The sequence below is a fragment of the Echinops telfairi genome, unplaced genomic scaffold, assembly GCF_000313985.2.
Source record: "Echinops telfairi isolate 266 unplaced genomic scaffold, ASM31398v2 ScPeMD7_5592;HRSCAF=6446, whole genome shotgun sequence".
Lineage (NCBI taxonomy): Eukaryota > Metazoa > Chordata > Mammalia > Afrosoricida > Tenrecidae > Echinops > Echinops telfairi.
In genome coordinates, this window is record NW_022109491.1 from 5808331 (window position 1) to 5826308 (window position 17978).

Here is a 17978-nt window from a genome sequence, read left to right on the forward strand (position 1 = left end):
TGAGGCCAGTAGATTCTGACTGCAGGGGACAATGAGGGCTGAGCAGAGACACTCCATGGGGGTCTGGGACTGCAGGTCTGTCTTGGAGCACACAGCCTCCTTGTTCTCCTAAGCAGCGACTGGTGGGCTCCAACCACCGACCCTGCGATTCACTTCCCAGCACTTAGGGCCCCTGGGGATAGCGGGAAGGAGATTGGGAGCCCTCGGCAGGGAGGGCATGTGAGGGGACATGCTTGGGCTCAGCTTATCTGCCTTCGTCCCTCAGTGCTTGATGGTGAGAGAAGAGGGCAGAGACTCTTGATGGGCTAGGGAGGCAGCCCCGCTCTCCCCGAAGCAGGTTTCTGTGTCCAAGTGAGCCTGAGGGCGGTGCCCTGACCGCTCTCCCCACTTCTTCCCTCTGTGCGGGCACCCCTGGGTGCTCCGATGACCACGCAAGCCATCTCCTTCGGAGGGCAGCCCAAGAAACGGCACTCCATAGTGGTGTCCGCTACATGAGAGTCTTCAGCGCTGTTCCCTTTGGAACCTCACTTCCGCCCCATGGCCACCCCATTATTCTAAGAACCGGAAATAGAAATAAATAAATAGCCAAAGCTTGCCAAGCGGCATTTCAGGGTCCAGCTGGGTCCTTGGGCATCCTTTGTAGTGGATGCAGTTGCCGTGGTAACAGCTCTCTGCAAGGCGGCAGAATCACTGGCATGATGGATGGGCCGATAAGGGCTGTGGCGGCCCGGGAGCTTGGCTGCTTGAAACCATCAGCCTCTCCTCAGGAGAAAGAGGAGGCTTTCAACTCCTGTAAGAGGGACAGTCTCGGGACCGCAGGGGCAGGCCTGCCTTGTGCGGCAGGGGCGCTGTGAGCCAGCACGGACTCCATGCCAGTGAGCTGGGTTTGGTTTGGGTGAGCTGCTTTGGGAGATGGGCTTCCTTAGGGGTGTTTTCGACTAATCTATTGCATGGGCAATCAAAAACAGAGAGAGAGAGAGAGAGACCTGCTAGGGGTGGCCTGGAAGGGGCTGGGGGTCTTCTGGGATGTACAGGCTGCAGTGAGAGAGAGGGGAGCCGGGGAGGGAAGTGGGAGGAGCCTGAGGGGAGAGGCAAGCCTGGGGTGGAGTGTGTGTCAGGAGTTGCAGCTGGGTCTGGGGACCCTGGAGGCGTGGCTTGGGCTGGGGCTGGTGGGCGAGGCACAGGGCGGGGCTGGTGCTCACCTGTAGCAGTGACGCCCTGGGGGACCTGGGGCTTGTGTGATCTGATCTCCCAGTTTCCCAAGAGAACTTGGCGACCTGTGTCTGAGACTCCTGAATCTGAGAGTTGACGGTCCATTTGCCTCCCTGAAAACATGGGGCCGCGCCAAACCAGTGCCCACCGTGGGCTGCCAGCTGCTGCTCTCTCTCTACAGTGGCCAGAACCGTTCAGACTCTGGGCACCTTGTCCAGACAGCTCTGATCTTGAAGATGGATAGGGGGAGGGATGGGGAGGTGCTAAGTGGGAGAGACCATTTTCAACAGTGTTGGCAGACATTGGGGTTTGCTGGGGTCAGTGTGCTTGTGAGGGGCCTACTTCACAGTGAAAGGTCCCTGGTCATTAGGAATTCTCTCCAGCCTGAGCATGGGGTCTTAGACTGAGCCCCGTTAGGGCCGGCAGGAGCGGGTGGCTGTGGCAGCCCTGAGCCCAGCCTACGCTCCAGCTCCACTGTCCAGCCATCTGCTGTGATGACGGGGTGGGGTGGGGTGGGGTGGGGAGCTTGAAGGGACTGGCTTCCTGCCTGCTCGGAAGCCTGCCATCTGCCAAGACTCAAGCCAGTCTCCCCGGCCTGCCATCTGCCGAGGCTCTGTACAGGGAGGTCTGGTGTGTGGCACCCAGGAAGCCCGGGGACCCAGCTGCCTTCTCAGACATCCTGTGTGCAGTCACAGGCATGGGGCTGGAATTGGGGCCGGGGCTCTTACTGCATGTGTGTTCTCCCTTCTGGGGGCCGAGCGGTTTTGAGTGGCCCTGTGGACTTGCCTTGATCTCACGCTCTGCAGATACTGAGATTTGTTTTTTTTCAAACGCGTGGAAGGCTAGTAGCAGCCCTGCATCCAGCAAGTCATGGGGTGCCGTGTTTGCCAGGGTGTGCGCTCACTCTCCCTCCCTCCCTCCGGGTGCTACACTCCAGTGCCTGCACCACCTTCCTATGCCCCCGGGGGACCCACATTCCTGCCACTCCATGTATGGTCTGGGCTCTGCCTGTGTTCTCCCTGTGGGCACCCCTGAGACAGAGGGACCCAAGAAGACAACTGTTGTCTTTTTCCAGCAGAGACGAAATTGTATTCTGGGACCTTGACCTTCGTGAGAGCTTGGCAGGGCTGGCCCCTTCTCATGTTTCAAGTTCCAGCTCAGTGCCACTAGTCCCCTCCCTATGACCTCTCTCCCTCCCTCCCGCCTGTCTCTGTCACCACTGCCCTGATGACCTTGCTGAGTTTCCTCCCCGCAGTGTGAGCTTTCTCCTGGCAGTCTCTGGATCGGATAGAGCGGGCCATCTTATCCTGGGGCCATTTCCCCACCTCTTCGCCGACCTTGGATCTCATCTGTCTTTGGCATTTCTGCCAATCTGTCTTGGTCATCAGGTGCTGCTAGGTTGGCTCTGACCTATTGTGACCCTAGATAGCCCCCCTGCTCCTGTGCCACCCTCACAACCCGCCCTGCGTTCCAGCCCTGTGCTGCTGCCTCCTAGTGGGCCAGGGATAACACCGGGTGAATGTGCTCTTCTTCGGTTCTGTGCTAAGTTGAACATCTTGTCTAATGTTCAGAGGCCACTGGCATTTCTTTCTAATTATTATTATTATTTTAATTTGTTTTTGGTGAGCGTATACCCAGAAAAACCTGCTCCCGCTCCCCTGTTCCTGGGCATGCCGGTCAGTGACATTTGTGACCGACGTGCTGCCTTGGTCAACGTTTGTGGTATTTCTCTTCTAGTTTTGTCTTCTTGTTTACTTCATCTCTCTGCCCCTCCACCTTCTCATCTAGGCTTGAAACTAGGGGCTGAATTTTTGGTTATGTGTATGTTTGCATGTGTAGATGTGTATTTCTTTTAAGAGGTATAGTACTTAGGGACAAAAAATCTGGTCTTTGGGCTAAACGCAAAACAATTCACTGCCATTGAGCCCATTCTGACTCATAATGACCTTGCAAGACAAGGTAGAATTGCCCTGTCCGTGTGGGTTACCGAGACTGTTTATGGGAATAGAAAGCCTCGTCTTTGTCCTGCGGAGCTGGCCCGTGGTTTCAAACTGCTGGCTTTGTGGGTAGCAGCTTGACTGTGTAACCACTGTACCACCGGGGCTCCTGGCCTTAATTTAAAGATGATTTCAGGGCCTACTTGCCATTTGAGGAGGTGTGAGGAGCAGCTCAAGTGCCTTGGTCTTGGGGTGTCCCCTAGCCTCAGTAGGGCCAGTAAGTGGGATTCTTTGAGAACTTTCGTTCTGTTGCACATTTTCACATTTTTCTGCCTTTGTACCAGGCGTCATCTAATGTGTTCCTGATCCGAACACTGGGCAGTGCTGGTCACTGGCCACTATATCCGTTCTTCCGGTCTCGGGGGAAGGAGGCAGTGCTCACGTAGACAGTTTGCCCTGGGGCCCCTTGTCCAGTTCCTTCTCGGATGGTTGGATTTCCTTTTTTATTTTTGTTTTGATTTCCAAATGAATGAGAAACAGTAATTGCAGCTTATCATTTGTATTTCTACTATAAACGGGTTACTTCCAGAGGGATAAAAGTCTTCCTGCATTGGGCCCTGGGTGGGTAGAGGGTAGTTCTCAGGAAAGGAGAATGTTGCCTGGACAGACATGCCCTGAGAGGGGGTTGTCACAGTGTCTCGAAGAATTTGGACTCAGTGGGGAAAAAAATGTTCCAAAAAGAGTAGTGTTTCCATAATAACGTATCAATGTAGGGATATTCTAGGCACCTGTGAGAGTCTCTTAAGGCCGGCGGCACAGTGGGATAAAGACCCCTACCCCAGTGTTTGCTCCCACCGTTAGAGGCTGCTGGGCCCCATAGAAGAGTTTCTGGGTGGCATCGAAGGAAGTGCTTGGCTACTAACATAAAGGTTGGCAGTTCAAATCCACACAGAGGTGCCTCAGAAGAAAAGCCTGGGGATGTGCTGCCGCCAGATTGCAGCCCCTGACACCCACCATGGTGTAACTCTGCTCTGAGGCACTCAGGGCTGCCCGAGGCTGGAGTCCCCTGGAGGGTGCTGCACGCCTTGGGGCCATGTGAGGGGATACCCCAAAAAAGACCCGGAAAAAGGCTCCACTGATACGAGAGGGATAGTGCATTCAGAGTTCGTTCCACCAGTTGAGATTGTTCACCAAGCTTTCTATGTAGAGGTTCTGAAAAGATTGCGTAACAGTGTGTGACAAAGGCCCGATTGGTGGCAGATGGGACTGGTTTTGCCATCACAGCAACGTACCTGCTCACATGGCCATACCAGTGCACCAGTTTTTGGCAAAAAACCCAGCATGCCTCTCTTGCCCCACACAACGTGCTCACCCTCTTTCTGTTTTCGTGGATTGAGAGGGACATGAAAGGACAGCGATTTGACGATGTAGTAGAAAAGGTGACGATAAAGACGAGGGCGGTGCTGTCAGCCCTCCAAACAGATGAGATTGGAAAGTGTTTCCAAGAATGGAACTGTGGATTTGGCAAACGCATTGTGTCGTGGAGAGTGCTTTGAAGGTGATAGGGTTGTTTTGTAAAAAAAAAATTAAATACGTAGTTTTAGGGAGGAAAAAATTCCGGTTCTTTTTGGGAACCTCCCGGTACACGTGTTTTGTTCCGTTTTCATGGGTTTTAATTTAAATGGACTCGTGTAGTGGCTATCAATCACGCTGGCCCGTGTAGCTACAGGTCATTGGGTGGCCCCTGGCTGGTGTCTGCCCTCCTCATGGGGTGGTTGGTGGGTTCAAAGAGACCCTCTCAAGCAGGCAGGCAGCTCCGTTGGTAAGAAGATTGCAGGCCCCCCCCCTGTACTCATGGCCCCAGGGACTCCTTTTGTCTCAATGCAGGTACCGTGGTCGGCGTGGTCCTTTACACGGGCAGAGAGCTCCGGAGTGTCATGAACACCTCCAACCCCCGAAGTAAGGTATGTGAGAGGGTTAGGGCTGGCCCACCAGGTGGATGTCACCATGACAGGTGGGGTGGGGTTGGGGGCAGTGAGGGACTGCATTTAAAGACAGATACACCCAACAGAGCGATTTCATCTATAAATACGGATCACCGTGTATGTAATGAGGCAGCTTCCGGAAGTTTATGGAGACATGGAATGAAAGCACAGTGGTGGCCTTTACCCTACCCAACCATCCACTGTTTTGAAGCCCCGGCCACCCATGAAACACAGAAAGGGGTTAAAGGTTTTAAATCTAAAAAGCACCACCGATCGCCCCTTGTGGCCAGTTGGGGTACTGCACCGGTGAGTCATCTAACAACTCTTGACAAACCTTTATGCTGGGGCACCCCCTTGTCCTCAGAAAGTGGCCGGAGGACCCCACACTCTGTCCAGGCTACGTGGCAAGGAGGGGGCAGGCCTGGGGTCCACAGCCAAGCTGAGACACCAGCCGTCAGTTGGCAGAAGGTGTCAGACCTGTGGCCTGTCCACAGACCAGCCCTACCTCTTTCACAGCATGACCCTGGCAGACCCTGACCCTCTCGCACTGTGTAGGGGTCAGAATATTGTAAATGACCAAAGCCACGTTTCCCTCAAATTCAGCCCATTGTCACTCCTTTAGACCCCTGGCAGGTCCCTGGTGGCGCTGTGCGTTATAGCGTGGGCTGCTCACCACAGGCCAGCAGTTGCAACCCAGCAGGCACTCCTTGGGAGAAAGACAAGCCCTCTGCTTCCATAAAGATCGGTAGGGTCACTGGGAGTTTATTTGTTGGTTTGTGACAGCCCTGCTGGGGCAGTGGCTGTGCTACAATAGGTACTTGCACACAGTAGCATTTCCTCGTGAAGAACGGCAGAAGCCTTGTGCCCCTCGGGATTTTGAAAACAGATTTGTCTGTGAGAATTTCTAGCAAGTGAAAATGCGGCACAGTAGGTGACATGTTGGGCCCCTGACCAGGAGGTCAGCGGTTTGGAACCACCAGCTGCTTCTCAGGAGAAAGACGAGGCTCTCTACCCCTGTCAGGAGGCAGAGCCTCAGGAAACGCACAGGGGCCGCTCTGCCTTGTCCCGTCAGCATTGGCTCCAGGGTAGTGGCTTATTACAGCCCCCGTTACAGTTACTGTGCCCTTGGATTGCCACTGGGGCCTCATTGTGGGCTTTCATTCGGCCACGCTTTGAGGGTGACGTGCTGGCTCCACACGAAAGCGCATTACTGAGCAGCACAGTCAGACTCGTTATTTCAGTAGCACCTAAAGCCCAGCCCCCTTCCACCTGCAAGTGTGCCGCAGACTTCCAGGAGGCACTCTCGGGATCAGTGTGTGGGATAGCGCTACAGTTCCCTGGTGATGGCAATGGCTAAGTGTGTTCAAGCCCACCCGGTGGCCCCAGGGAGAAAGATGTGACAGTCTGCTGTCGGGTTCTCTAGGTGGACGGTGGGGCGGGCCACACCCAGGGACCCACCCCCTCCCCCCTTTATCCCGGCCCCACAGATCGGCCTGTTTGACCTGGAGGTGAACTGCCTCACCAAGATCCTCTTTGGGGCTCTGGTGGTGGTGTCGCTGGTCATGGTTGCTCTGCAGCACTTCGCCGGCCGCTGGTACCTGCAGATCATCCGGTTCCTCCTGTTGTTTTCCAACATCATTCCCATCAGGTAAGCGGGGGACGGCAGGTAAGCCTGTGCTCAGGGGCTGGGGCTCTTCATGGGTGCTGGGCTTCTGGGACACTTTCTTCCCTTTCCTTGTCCAGAGACCAGGTTTTTTACTGGCTGTTGGAAGGAGCTGGCCTCTCTGCCGAGTGACCACCAGGGATGACCAGGGTCAGGGGGAACAGAGTATTGGTGGCATAAGGTTAAGGAACAGTGTCGATCGTGAAAGCCCTAGCTCTACAACCTGACTGAAAGCTCATGATCTGAACATTCACATGGAGCAGAGCCGGCCAGGGGCAGGACCGACGACGACCCTGCTGGGCTCGGAGAGGATGACCGGTGGTTTTTGAAGAGCTCTCTTGTAGTTGCCAGAAAATGGCATTTTAAAAATGGACATGTTATTTATTGCAAATGCATTGGCGTAGGGGACCAGTAACACCACCAACAAACACAAAGAGAAAAGGGAGATAAAATGATTCCCCCTTAGTCTCTCCGGTGACGATGGCCCCTAGCTGGTAACACCGGGGAAATCTTTTCTGAACAATGCCCCTCAGAGGTATTGACCCTGGTTGTGCCTGTGGGGGTCACCTCTCTAGGGAGTGTTTCCAGATGAGGATAAGGCACAAATGACACTCGCTTCGTGTTTGCGCTGTTTGTACCATGAGACTGTAGGCATCTTGCGCACACCCTCCTAACCAGTGTGCTCTGGGCTTCCTGATAGCTTGCGTGTGAACCTGGATATGGGCAAGATCGTGTACAGCTGGGTGATCCGGAGGGATTCCAAAATCCCTGGGACCGTAGTTCGTTCCAGCACAATTCCCGAGCAGCTGGGGCGGATTTCCTACCTACTTACGGACAAGACAGGTGAGCCGTGTCCCGGGCCCGCACCGGGTTCAAGGATGTTCTTGGGAAGTTTATGTGGTTGGTGGCTCTCCAGAAAGGTGGTCCTTGGATCCCACCTAAGGGTGCCTCAGAAGGCAGGCCTGGTGGCCCATGTGCTAAATCTGGCCTTGGGAACTCGGAGTGCCGTTGTGCTATGCACCCCCAGGGTCACCGTGAGTTGGCATGGACTTGGCTGCAGCTACCACAGGTGAAGGGAAGCACATGCGTGTGAACATGTGGACCTAAAGCAGTGGTTCTCAATGCCTTCCTCATGCCGCCACCCTTTCATACAGTTCCTCATGTGGTGGTGACCCCCCAACCATAACATGATTTTCGTTGCTACTTCATCACTGTACTTTTGCTACTGTGATGAATCGGGCAACACCTGTGAGAGTCGTTCAACCTACAAAGGAGTGGTAGCTCAAAGGTTGAGAACTGCTGATCTAAAGGCTCTCTGGAGGCATGCTGCCACCACCACCTTCCCTCCTTCGCCTTTGATGTGTGTGTGTGTGGGGGGGGTGGGGGCAGGGGGAGCGGGTGCTTGGCTGATGATGGTGATGACTGTGACAACAGCAAGCTCAGGCAGTGCTAGTGCCGTGCACCGTTCTGAGGTGTTCAGATACATGCACCCAACCCTAGCCTATTCCTGCGAGTTAGGAGCGCGCTACTGTTACCCCTTTTTTCAGGTGAGGAATTGAGGCATGGCGTGGCCGAACAAAGCTTTGAACCCAGGCAGTCTGGCCTCAAGTCCCCACCTCACGAGCACACTCTGCGTCTACGACATTGCTCCAAATTGAACCAGCGTCTGTCTGTCCGCCAAGATGTGGGGTCAGCTGTTGTGGCTATTAAGAGTTGGACAGTGGAGAGGCTTCAAGCTTCATCTCTGCACTGATGGAGGAGCTGTGGGATGGAAGGGTGTCGATTCTGAAGCTCCTGTGTGCCCCCTCCCACCCCAGTCAGAGACAGTGTAGGCATCAGGCAAGAGAGGAACCAGGACCCTTCCGGTCAGCCACAGGGACCCCAGGATGGTATTTGGAGCATTTCGCCAATGCAATTCATTGACCCTAAACTTTGGTCCACAACGCTTCCTGCAGGAGTCAGGTTCCCGCAATATAGAACCTGATTGGTGTAGTGCGTGTCACGTACCCCCATCTCGGCCAATGGAACAAGCCAGGAACCATGATTGACAGCCTTCTCGACCACTCCAGAGAGTGGCTGCCTTGCTTGGTTTCCCTATGGAAACTTCAGGGGCCATTTTCAAAGCTGGAGAATGACTGCCCCAGTCTCTCCCAGCAGGTGCTGTACTTAAACCAGGGTGTGATGCATCTCGCTCTTCCCCCAAACAGCAGCCGCCCTTAATGCCAAGAATGTTGAGAGCCCGGGGCCGGGCCCAGCTACCTCACCTGTCTTTGTTTCAGGAACTCTCACCCAGAATGAGATGGTTTTCAAACGGCTCCACCTGGGCACCGTGGCCTATGGCCTTGACTCGATGGATGAAGTACAGAGCCACATATTCAGTATCTACACCCAGGTGAGGCTCGGAGCCCGCAGTTTGTTCATAACCTAGCCCCTTAAAAGGCGCCGTGTCAGGGGTCTTCAGTATTTAAGACAGTGGTGCAACCATCATCCATTTCACAACATCCTTATCCCCCTGCCCCCGTCCGCCCCCAATAAAGAGCAGCCCTGTCCCCCTTCATTTCTACCCAGCCCACCAGAGTTGGCAACCATGAATTCTTTGCATTTTGCAGTGGAAAAGGAACTGAGGAGGTTCCCCAACGCGCCCTCTCCCCACTTCCCCCCATCCCCCCATCAAACACATCTTCCTTGTTCTCAGGGTGATCAACCCTAAGGAGGTGCTAGTGACTATTGAGGAAAATCTCAGCGAGAGGGATTTCCTTGGCTGAGAACCTGCTGCGTATTTTATACTGCGGGGGTGGGGGTGGGGTGTGTGTGTGAGCTTGAGTGCTTGTTACTTCTTATCGACCTTTGTGGCGGGAGACCCATTGCTGAGGTGGTTGAATGCGGAAAACGAGCCCCACCAAAGGACAAGACAGAGTTAAAACAGATGTGTCTGTAGTCACAGCGGAACACCCCCCCCCAGCCACCACCATCGTTTGATAGCGTTGTTACATTCTAGGAGCCCCTTTGGTGCGGAGGTTAAAGTGCTTGGTTGCCAACCCAAAGGCTGGGGGTTCGAGTCCACCAGTGGCTCTGTAGGAGAAAGAAGTGGCAGTCTGTTTCCATGAAGGTGGCGATCTTGGAAATCCTATGGGACATCTCTACTCTGTCCTGTCGGGTCTCTGTGAATCAGAGTCTGCTCATTGGCAACAGGTTACTAATGGAAAGGCTGGCGGGTTAAAGTCGGAGCTGAGGCAGGCAGCGTGTATAAAGATGACAACCAAGAAAAGCCATGGGCCAGTGGGACTCTGTACCACAGACATGCCCCCAATGGGACCAGTTTGGTTTTTTGGTTCATTGTCATTAGTTGCCATTAAGGTGGCTCTAATACTTGGATCTTATGATTGGCTACACAATAGTGCCCAGCCCTGGGCCTGACCCCATGGGTTTGGCCTCATGGGCCTGGCTATTGTGTTAGGCCATCTGTGTTAGACTCGGTTGACTAGAGAAACAAATACAGAGACACTCGTATGTTTAAGAAAGAGCTTTATATCAAAAAGTAATTGTATATTAAGAAAACATCCCAGCCCAGTCCAGATCAAGTCCATGAGTTCGATACTGGTCCATAAATCCCTCTTCAGACTCACACAACACATGCAATGATGCAAAATGCAGGAAGATCACAGGACCGTGGGTGCAAAGTCTTGTGGATCCAATGGTGGTAGAAGCATCTCCAGGGCTCCCGTCAGGGTCTCAGCATGGCTCCACGTGGCTTGTCAAGAGGAAGGTGCAAGCAGGGGGAGAGAGAGATTCTTCCAGAATCCTCATGAGAAGGCCACGCCCACAAGGAGGCATCCTTAGGCTGTGACCCCATTGACATCTAGACTTCTCCCCTTCGCTTGTCAACTTGACAGAAATGACGTAACAACCACCCCCTCACATTGAGGATCTTCCTTGATTTTGCTGACTCTCGACCAACCCTGATGCCCTTTTCCCTAGTGGTTTGTCTCACGAGCCATAAAACCCACCCATTTGAGATACACAGTTTAATGATGGTTGGTGACGTGACAGAGTTGTGCACCTATCCCGTCAACACAGCCAGACCCACCACCATCATCTGCTCCCACTTGCCTCAGGACCCTGTCGGACAGAGCAGAGCTAACTGCCCAGGGTGGTCTCCAGCGTGGTCCATCCTCACAGAATCAGGTGACCACAGCTTATTCCATGGAATGGATGGTAGGTGGGAACCGCCGATCTTTCCATTGGCGGTCAAGCGCTTCACCATCACATCCCCAGGGCTCCTTTGTGAACTTCGTACAATCCAGTTTTGGAGTCTGTCCACCACCTTACAGAGTTTCAACGACTGCTTTCTTTAACATAGTCTTTGGGGCCCCTGGGGGCAGATTTGAAATCTCTGGGATCCGTACCCAGACCTTCCTTGTTCTGTTTTTTTATGTTTTGGGAGCTGGATCACACAGCAGTGTAGGTGCCGTCCAGCAATTTCTATACCAGTGGTTCAGTCATTCTTCATAGGCCCATTATTTCTATTCTGATTGTTCCGTTCTCTAAATCTAGTGTCCCTGTCCCCCTGAACTTCATGTCTTTGGCAGTCAGTGTTGATTGGTGGTCTCAGAGAGGGGATTTTTATTTTGTAACGGAACGCTGTACCAGTGGGTGACAAGTATTATTTGGTGAGACAGTCTGTTTTTTAGCCACAAGGTGACCTCAGAGGTTAGTTTGGGCTCAAGGTATGGTGATCCTCTCAGGTAGTCATCTGGGGAGGGCACGCAGGGGAGGGGCTCCTGTTTCAACCAGTTCGGTCGGTTTGGATTTTGGTTGTTGGTCTGTTTTTAAGGAGGACGGGGCTCTGCTCCACTTTCTCTCCCGTTCTCTCAGGGTCTGTCCCTCCCACGTTGGAGCACTTGTGCCCGGCTCTCTGACTTTTCGAGGTCCGTGGACCCCAGAGCCGAGCCCAAAGGTTGGCCCTGGAGTGCGAGAGGGATTAGCCTGGCTGTCACATTCCATTTCCTTTTCCAAATGGAAGTCTCACGGGTAATGAAGGCTTCCTGCCAGCCACCTGGGACCCCTAGGGAGGAGGTCGGACGAGTGCTGGACAAGTGGGGTCCAGGGCAGAGTCCAGTCTGGACGGAGGTTTTGTTTTTTTCCGAATGTTGAAGCATGTAGTGCAGTTTGTGAGTGTCCAGGGGAACGGGATTAGGGACGCTTTGAACTGATGAGCCCTGGTGGCCTGGTGGTATGTGCGGGGCTACTTACTGCAAGACCAGCGATTCAAAACCACCAGCTGCTCCTGGGCAGAAAGGTGAGGTTTTCTGCTTCTGTAAAGGGTGACAGAGGCAGTTCTGCTCTGTGCTGTGGGGTCCCTGTGAGGCCATGTCTACTTGACGGTGGTGAGTGAGCATCCCGCTAACCAGGACAGGTAGCTGTAAAAAGCTGCCCACAGGGAGATAATAGCTGCCCAAGGAAACAGCAAGGAGACGGCCGGCCTGTTAGGAGCTGAAATCAGGGTGGCTTGAGTTCCCCCCAACTTGTCTAAGTATTAATTCACCACCTTCGGGGTCCCCCTGGACAAAACGGGAATGCAATTCACACCCTGTGAGGTTCATCCTTTCAGAGCATGCAGCGCCGTGGACTCACAGTGGTTCGGCCGTCACCGGTGTCTGATTTCAGAATATTGTCACCCCCCTCAAAAGCAAACTCCCCCCTCCCCTGCCCCCAGCCATGCAAACCCCTCTCCCTGTCTTTGCCAGGTGCCGTTGACTCCCAGGGACCCTGTAGCCCCACCTAGTCAGAGCAGGATGTGCCTCAGAGTGCTTTCACTGGCTGTTTTCACAGCCCTTTCTTGTAACTCCGCCTCCACCTCTCCTCAGGGAATTTCCCGGCCTCAGATCATTCATTGAGCTTCAGTTTCTCATTTGCAGGCTGCTGGGCTGTGGATTAAGTATCGGGCTGCTGACCGAAGGTCAGCGGTTCAAGTCCACCAGCCACTCCTCAGGAGACGGGTGAGGCTGTCTGCTCTCATACAGGTTTATAGCGTTGGAAACCCTATCGAGCGTCGTTGTGAGCCGGAAGGGACTCGGTGGCCGTGGGGAGTTGGTTCTTCCATCAGGAGTTCAGGACGGGGTTCCGGAGCCTGGCTTTGTGGCCATGGTGGTGGGTCCCCCAGCACAGGCTCGAGTTTGGTGATCGGCATTCTCTGACCTCGTGGGAGCTGTTTGGCCCTTCTTCCACAAGCGAGCCAGGGGTTCCCCCCAGGCTGCAGGGCCTGTAACCTGCTTCTGTGGACATGCCACATCTGTTTTTGTTTTCCCTGGCATTTTCTAAGTAAGAAGAAATGTGTGTAGGTTAAAGGGCTGATTGGGAGGAGGCTGGAGATAAACATTGTACCAGGCGAAACTCTTCCATATGGGGAATGTGAAGGTGTTTGGGAACTGGCCCCATCTGGGCCTTGGCCAGGGCATTATAGATCCACGTGGATTAGCATTTGGTGTGAACTCAAGAGTTCCATTTAAAAATTAAAAGGGGAGCATTTCAGCATTGGTGGTTCGGACTGGCCTCCCCCCAACATGACTGGGCAACAACAGAGTGGAATAAACGAGTCCAAACAGCATACCAGTCGCCTGCTGTTGGCCAGCCTCTCCCCGCCCTCTCCTCTGCACCCGGTGGTTTTGTGGAAACCGGCTCCCGCTGTTCCTTTGTGGGTGCTGGTTGCCGTCCACGTGGTTCTGCCCTTTGCTGGCCCCACAGACAATGGATGGAACCTCATCCGGTCCTGTACCGTCGTCCTGGGGGTTGGCATGTTAGGACCCACTGGGGGCCGTTAGGACCCATGTTAGGACCCGAGGGACCTCCTCTGCCGGCCCAGTGTTGGATGAGGTCCTGTCAGGATCCAGGGGCCCTTCCACGGACTAGTTTTTGAGAGTAGATCACCAGGTCTTTCTTCTGAGTCTCCTTCCATCTGCAAGTGCCTCTGAAACCTGCCCTCCGGGGGCATCTGAGGCCTGTTGGCATCTGAAATAGGGGGGCAGTGCTTCCAGCCTCACAGCAGCATGCAAGCCACCCAGGACCAGAGACCGGCTGAGGGGCGGGCGGGGGGCACTTCACTCGGTTGCTCTGCTCTCTGGGGTTCTCTCACCTGGAACACAAAGACCCAGAGCGCTGGGCTTGCTGGGAATTATTTATTAGTAGCAGTATTGGACTTGTGTCCACGTGAGCTTAGCTTGCCTACAGAAGTTTCTCAGGGTGTCTTTAATTGGGCCTCTGGCAGTTCAGTCAAACTCAGCGTTCCTAAAGCTTGCCAAGCGGGGCAATTACTTTGTCCGTAGTCTGGTTCTTGGCCCTGATGGTGAGTAATAATTTGGTCCAGGTGCTGAGGGTTGGGGGTGAGGGAGAGCGGGCTGTGAAAGCAAAGACACACATCCTAAACTAGACCATACATCGCAGAACTTCACATCCACCCCCACCACCCCCATTTTCCCCGGGATTGAGTCTCCCCAGTAGAGCGGCCCCTCCCGTAAGCCTCCAGCCTTCTACTTCAGAGTTAAGAGTCTTCAGCAACGAAAAGCACTAGGCAAACGGCCGCTCAGCTAAACCGTCCTTCTGATTCATTACTCTAATTATGGTTGCCGTGCAGTGCCCTTTGACCTGGAAGTGAAACCCCCGTCCCCTTGACACCAAAGGTGAACCGAGCAGGAAGCCAGCGTGAGGCGCCTCCCTGCAGCAACCAGCTGTCATTTAGTAATTGCCTGAGTACCTGAGGCGTTGGGGCCACTACTAAAAATAGTCTCTGAGAGATGGAACCAAAGGCCTTTTCCTGTGCCTCGGCGTTACCCATCTGTTCTCGATTTTGGGCACCCTGAGTGCTTGGGCATAAGATGCAGCCCCTGCTCAGGGCCCCCGGCAGCGCTCCTGGGTTGGCCGGCCAGCAGCAGGGGCAGTAAGGTAATAGAGGGCAAGCAATCTGTGGATCAAAACCATGCCTTGAAAATCTGGAACTGATGTTGGGCGATTTGATAGCTATTTCTTCTTTGGGCACTGTCACCTAACTCAGAGCTTCAGAAAGGACTGGGTTGGTGACCGATTCTGCAGCTCTCGGCCCTGTGCCAGGCTCCTGGGAGCTGACCGGTGGTCTCAGAGCCGTCAGGAGAGCCAGCCCGGCTGGGCCGGTGAAGATGGTCCTGTGCTGCCTGCAGGTTTCGTAGTGCGGAGGAGAGGGGGGCACAGGAAAAGCCCCTGGAGGAGGGGACATTTAGATTGAGAGTGGACTCTGGACAGGGGAAAGGGCTGGGTCTCTGAGGCAGGACAGAGCAGGGCTGTCTCAGCAGGCAGGGAGGAGGCCCGTGTGGCCAAGGCAGGGCCAGGGAGGAGGCAGGTGGCTTGAGGGAGGGCCAGATAGGCAGGAGGGGGCCTAAACCAAAGAAGAGTAGCAAGGCGGCTTTCCCAGTAGTTTTTTACATTATTTCAAAGGAGGCCTGTGTGGGCCCCAATATGTAACATTGGCAAGAAGGGGGCTGCCAACTCCCAGCTGCCCGCCCCTCCACCCCTCACCTAGGGGTATTGCGTGGTTTACTGGAGGTCTCCAGGACACAATGTGGGGTACGGTTGGAAGCTGCCCCTGTTTCCCACTCCTCCTTGACCCCTGAGGACCGAGGCCCAGAGAGTAGCATAGGGGCAGGAGGCCACGCAGCTGTTTCACAGCCCACCCGAGAACAAAGCTGAGTCTCCCCAGTCCTCAGGGCCCCTTGTACCAGGGAGCTGGGGAGCATCTCCCCAAGTCCCCACCCAGCACCAAGCCCTCAGTCATGCGTGGACGGGTGTGTGTGGATGGACTGATGGACGGACGGAGGTGCCATCGTTTCTTCGGCAAGCGCCAGCCTCCGGAGCTTGTCTGGGCGGCAGAAGGTGGGCACAGTGGCGGTTGCCCCATTATCTCGAGCAGAGCCGTACCATTGCCCACCAGTTTCTCCGAGCTGGGTCTCCTCCCTCGCTGAACGCTGGCCGGTGAAGCAGCCGCTAGACCAGGGCCGCATGACATGGGTCGGAATCAAATGGTGCTCCACAGGGCTCCCAGGGGCTGCTCCGCAGACCCGACTGCCAGGCCTTTCTTCTGAGGCACCTTAGGGTGGACTCTAACCTCCAGCCTGCTGGCCAGCAGCCCAGCACTGCTCCGGGGCTCCCAGGGTCTCTGTCTTAAAGCAGGAAGAAAATACACTGGAAAGAGTGGTTTTCATCCAGGGACAGTTTTGTACCCCTGGGGACAGTAGGCTCTCCCTCCATGTCTCATTGGGTAGGGGATATTTGTTTGTTAGAATGTGTGTGTGTGTGTTGGGGTGGGGGGTGGGGGTTACTGGCATCCATTGATCAGAGGTCAGGGATGTTACCAAGCCGGTAACCCACTGCTGGTGAGTGGACCCAGCTCATAGTGACCCTGTAGGGCAGCGGAGAACTGTCATCGTCATGGAAGCTGACCACCACATCTTTTTCTCCGAAGGGCAGGTGGTGGGTTTGAACTGCCGGCTTTGGTTAGCAGCCAAGGACATCCCCCACCCTCTTAGCCCCAGGGCTCCTTGCTCCGAGAATTAGCTGGCTCCACAGCAGTCACCGAGGGTGAGACCCCTGCTCTGTCTGAAACACTGGGCCCGCTCCCCTCTGCTGGAGGCCCCGGCAGCCACAGGCACCGCCCCCCACGGCCCTTCATCTGTCACTTGCATGTGATTTGAGCATACATGATGGGAATGATTTGAGCATACGTGATGGGAATGCTGAAGTGAAATGCCATCTTTCTCAATGACGTCAGACATTTGCCCAAGAAGCTGGCTCCAAAGAGCCCTAGAAAGAAAGGCAGCTCGTCCACACGCTCACGTCTCCACGCACCCCGGACCTTTTCCGGCCTCCGCTCACCTTCCGTCTCCTGTCCCTTCCTCCAGCAGTCCCAGGACCCGCCTGCTCAGAAGGGCCCCGCTCTCACCACCAAGGTCCGGCGCAGCATGAGCAGCCGTGTGCACGAAGCCGTGAAGGCCATTGCCCTGTGCCACAACGTGACCCCTGTGTACGAGTCCAACGGCGTGACTGACCAGGCCGAGGCCGAGAAGCAGTACGAGGACTCCTGCCGTGTGTACCAGGCATCCAGCCCCGACGAGGTAAGTGCCCCGAGAGCTCCTGCCCGCGTGCCCGGGCAGACGGGGACCAGAGAGTGTTTTCTTCTGGTGTACAGAAGGCCATTGTGCCTGGGAACCCACTCAGGGCCCTACCAATAATGAGTCCCTCACTCCAGGTGTTGATGGACGAGTCCATGAGAGGATCCAGGTAGCACCACCGGCTATCCGGCCGTCTTCTCTGACAGGTGAAACTGCAACTGGGCTGTTTTCCTCTTTGTGTTTTTCTGAGAATTCCAAATACTCTACAGTGAGTCAAAACCACTTTCATAATCCAAACAGAAGTGTTTTTTGAGAGGGGCTGCAGGGGGCGCTAGAAGTTAATGACAAACTCTTCCCGGTGGAGGGGAAACGCGGGCCCAGATCAAGGCTTCCAACTGGTTCATTCTGGTTTGACTCCACTGAAATTCATGGAATCTCTTGGCGTCTACATTTTAACCCGATCCCCAGGTAACTCTGATGTTAAAACGTACTTTCTGATTCAGTGTATCTGGGGTGGAAGGGCAAACGTCAACCTGGAATGAACTGGTTCTTCAAAGCCTAGTCTGAAAGCCGGGGTGCCCTTTTTCATGTTGGTGACTGCACCCAGAGAGGGGGTGCCATCAGATGACATCCTCCCAGGGACACCAATCAAGGGCTCATCACAGGTAGCACTAGAAGGACCATGTACCCCTTGCACCTGAACAGGGACTCAAGTAAGTCTTTTTGGGTTTAGTGACAGAAGATGTATCTTAAAAGTATGTGGCTAGAATGACCAAAGGCCCCGCGGAGGAAACTTTTATTCTCTCTCAAAAGGTTGGTGATGCTGTTACTAAAGTGGAACAGGATATAGATTTACATTTGCCTGAGATATACGAATGGATTTTGAGTCCACACTTAACTGTAAGCCTAACCTAAGAAAACACTTCCATTTCTTAGACATAGAAAGCTTGTGTGTGCTTTAAAAATTAGCACTAGAAATGCTCAGTGATTCATTTCCTCCACCACTGCAGTGGGCCTTGGAAGCCCCTGGACAGTGTGTGTGTTGGGG

At 54.4% G+C, this 17978-nt stretch overlaps 1 protein-coding gene across 1 annotated transcript in view; it reads left to right on the forward strand.

The window, feature by feature from the left end:
* Positions 1 to 17978, forward strand: part of ATP9A (ATPase phospholipid transporting 9A (putative)) — a 162503-nt gene that overhangs the window by 61578 nt on the left and 82947 nt on the right. Inside the window, exons 10-14 of the mRNA XM_030887051.2 lie at positions 5037 to 5113; positions 6622 to 6782; positions 7498 to 7640; positions 9077 to 9189; positions 16721 to 16933. Of these exons, the coding sequence (XP_030742911.2) occupies positions 5037 to 5113; positions 6622 to 6782; positions 7498 to 7640; positions 9077 to 9189; positions 16721 to 16933 (707 nt within the window). The remainder of the gene's footprint in view (positions 1 to 5036; positions 5114 to 6621; positions 6783 to 7497; positions 7641 to 9076; positions 9190 to 16720; positions 16934 to 17978) is intronic.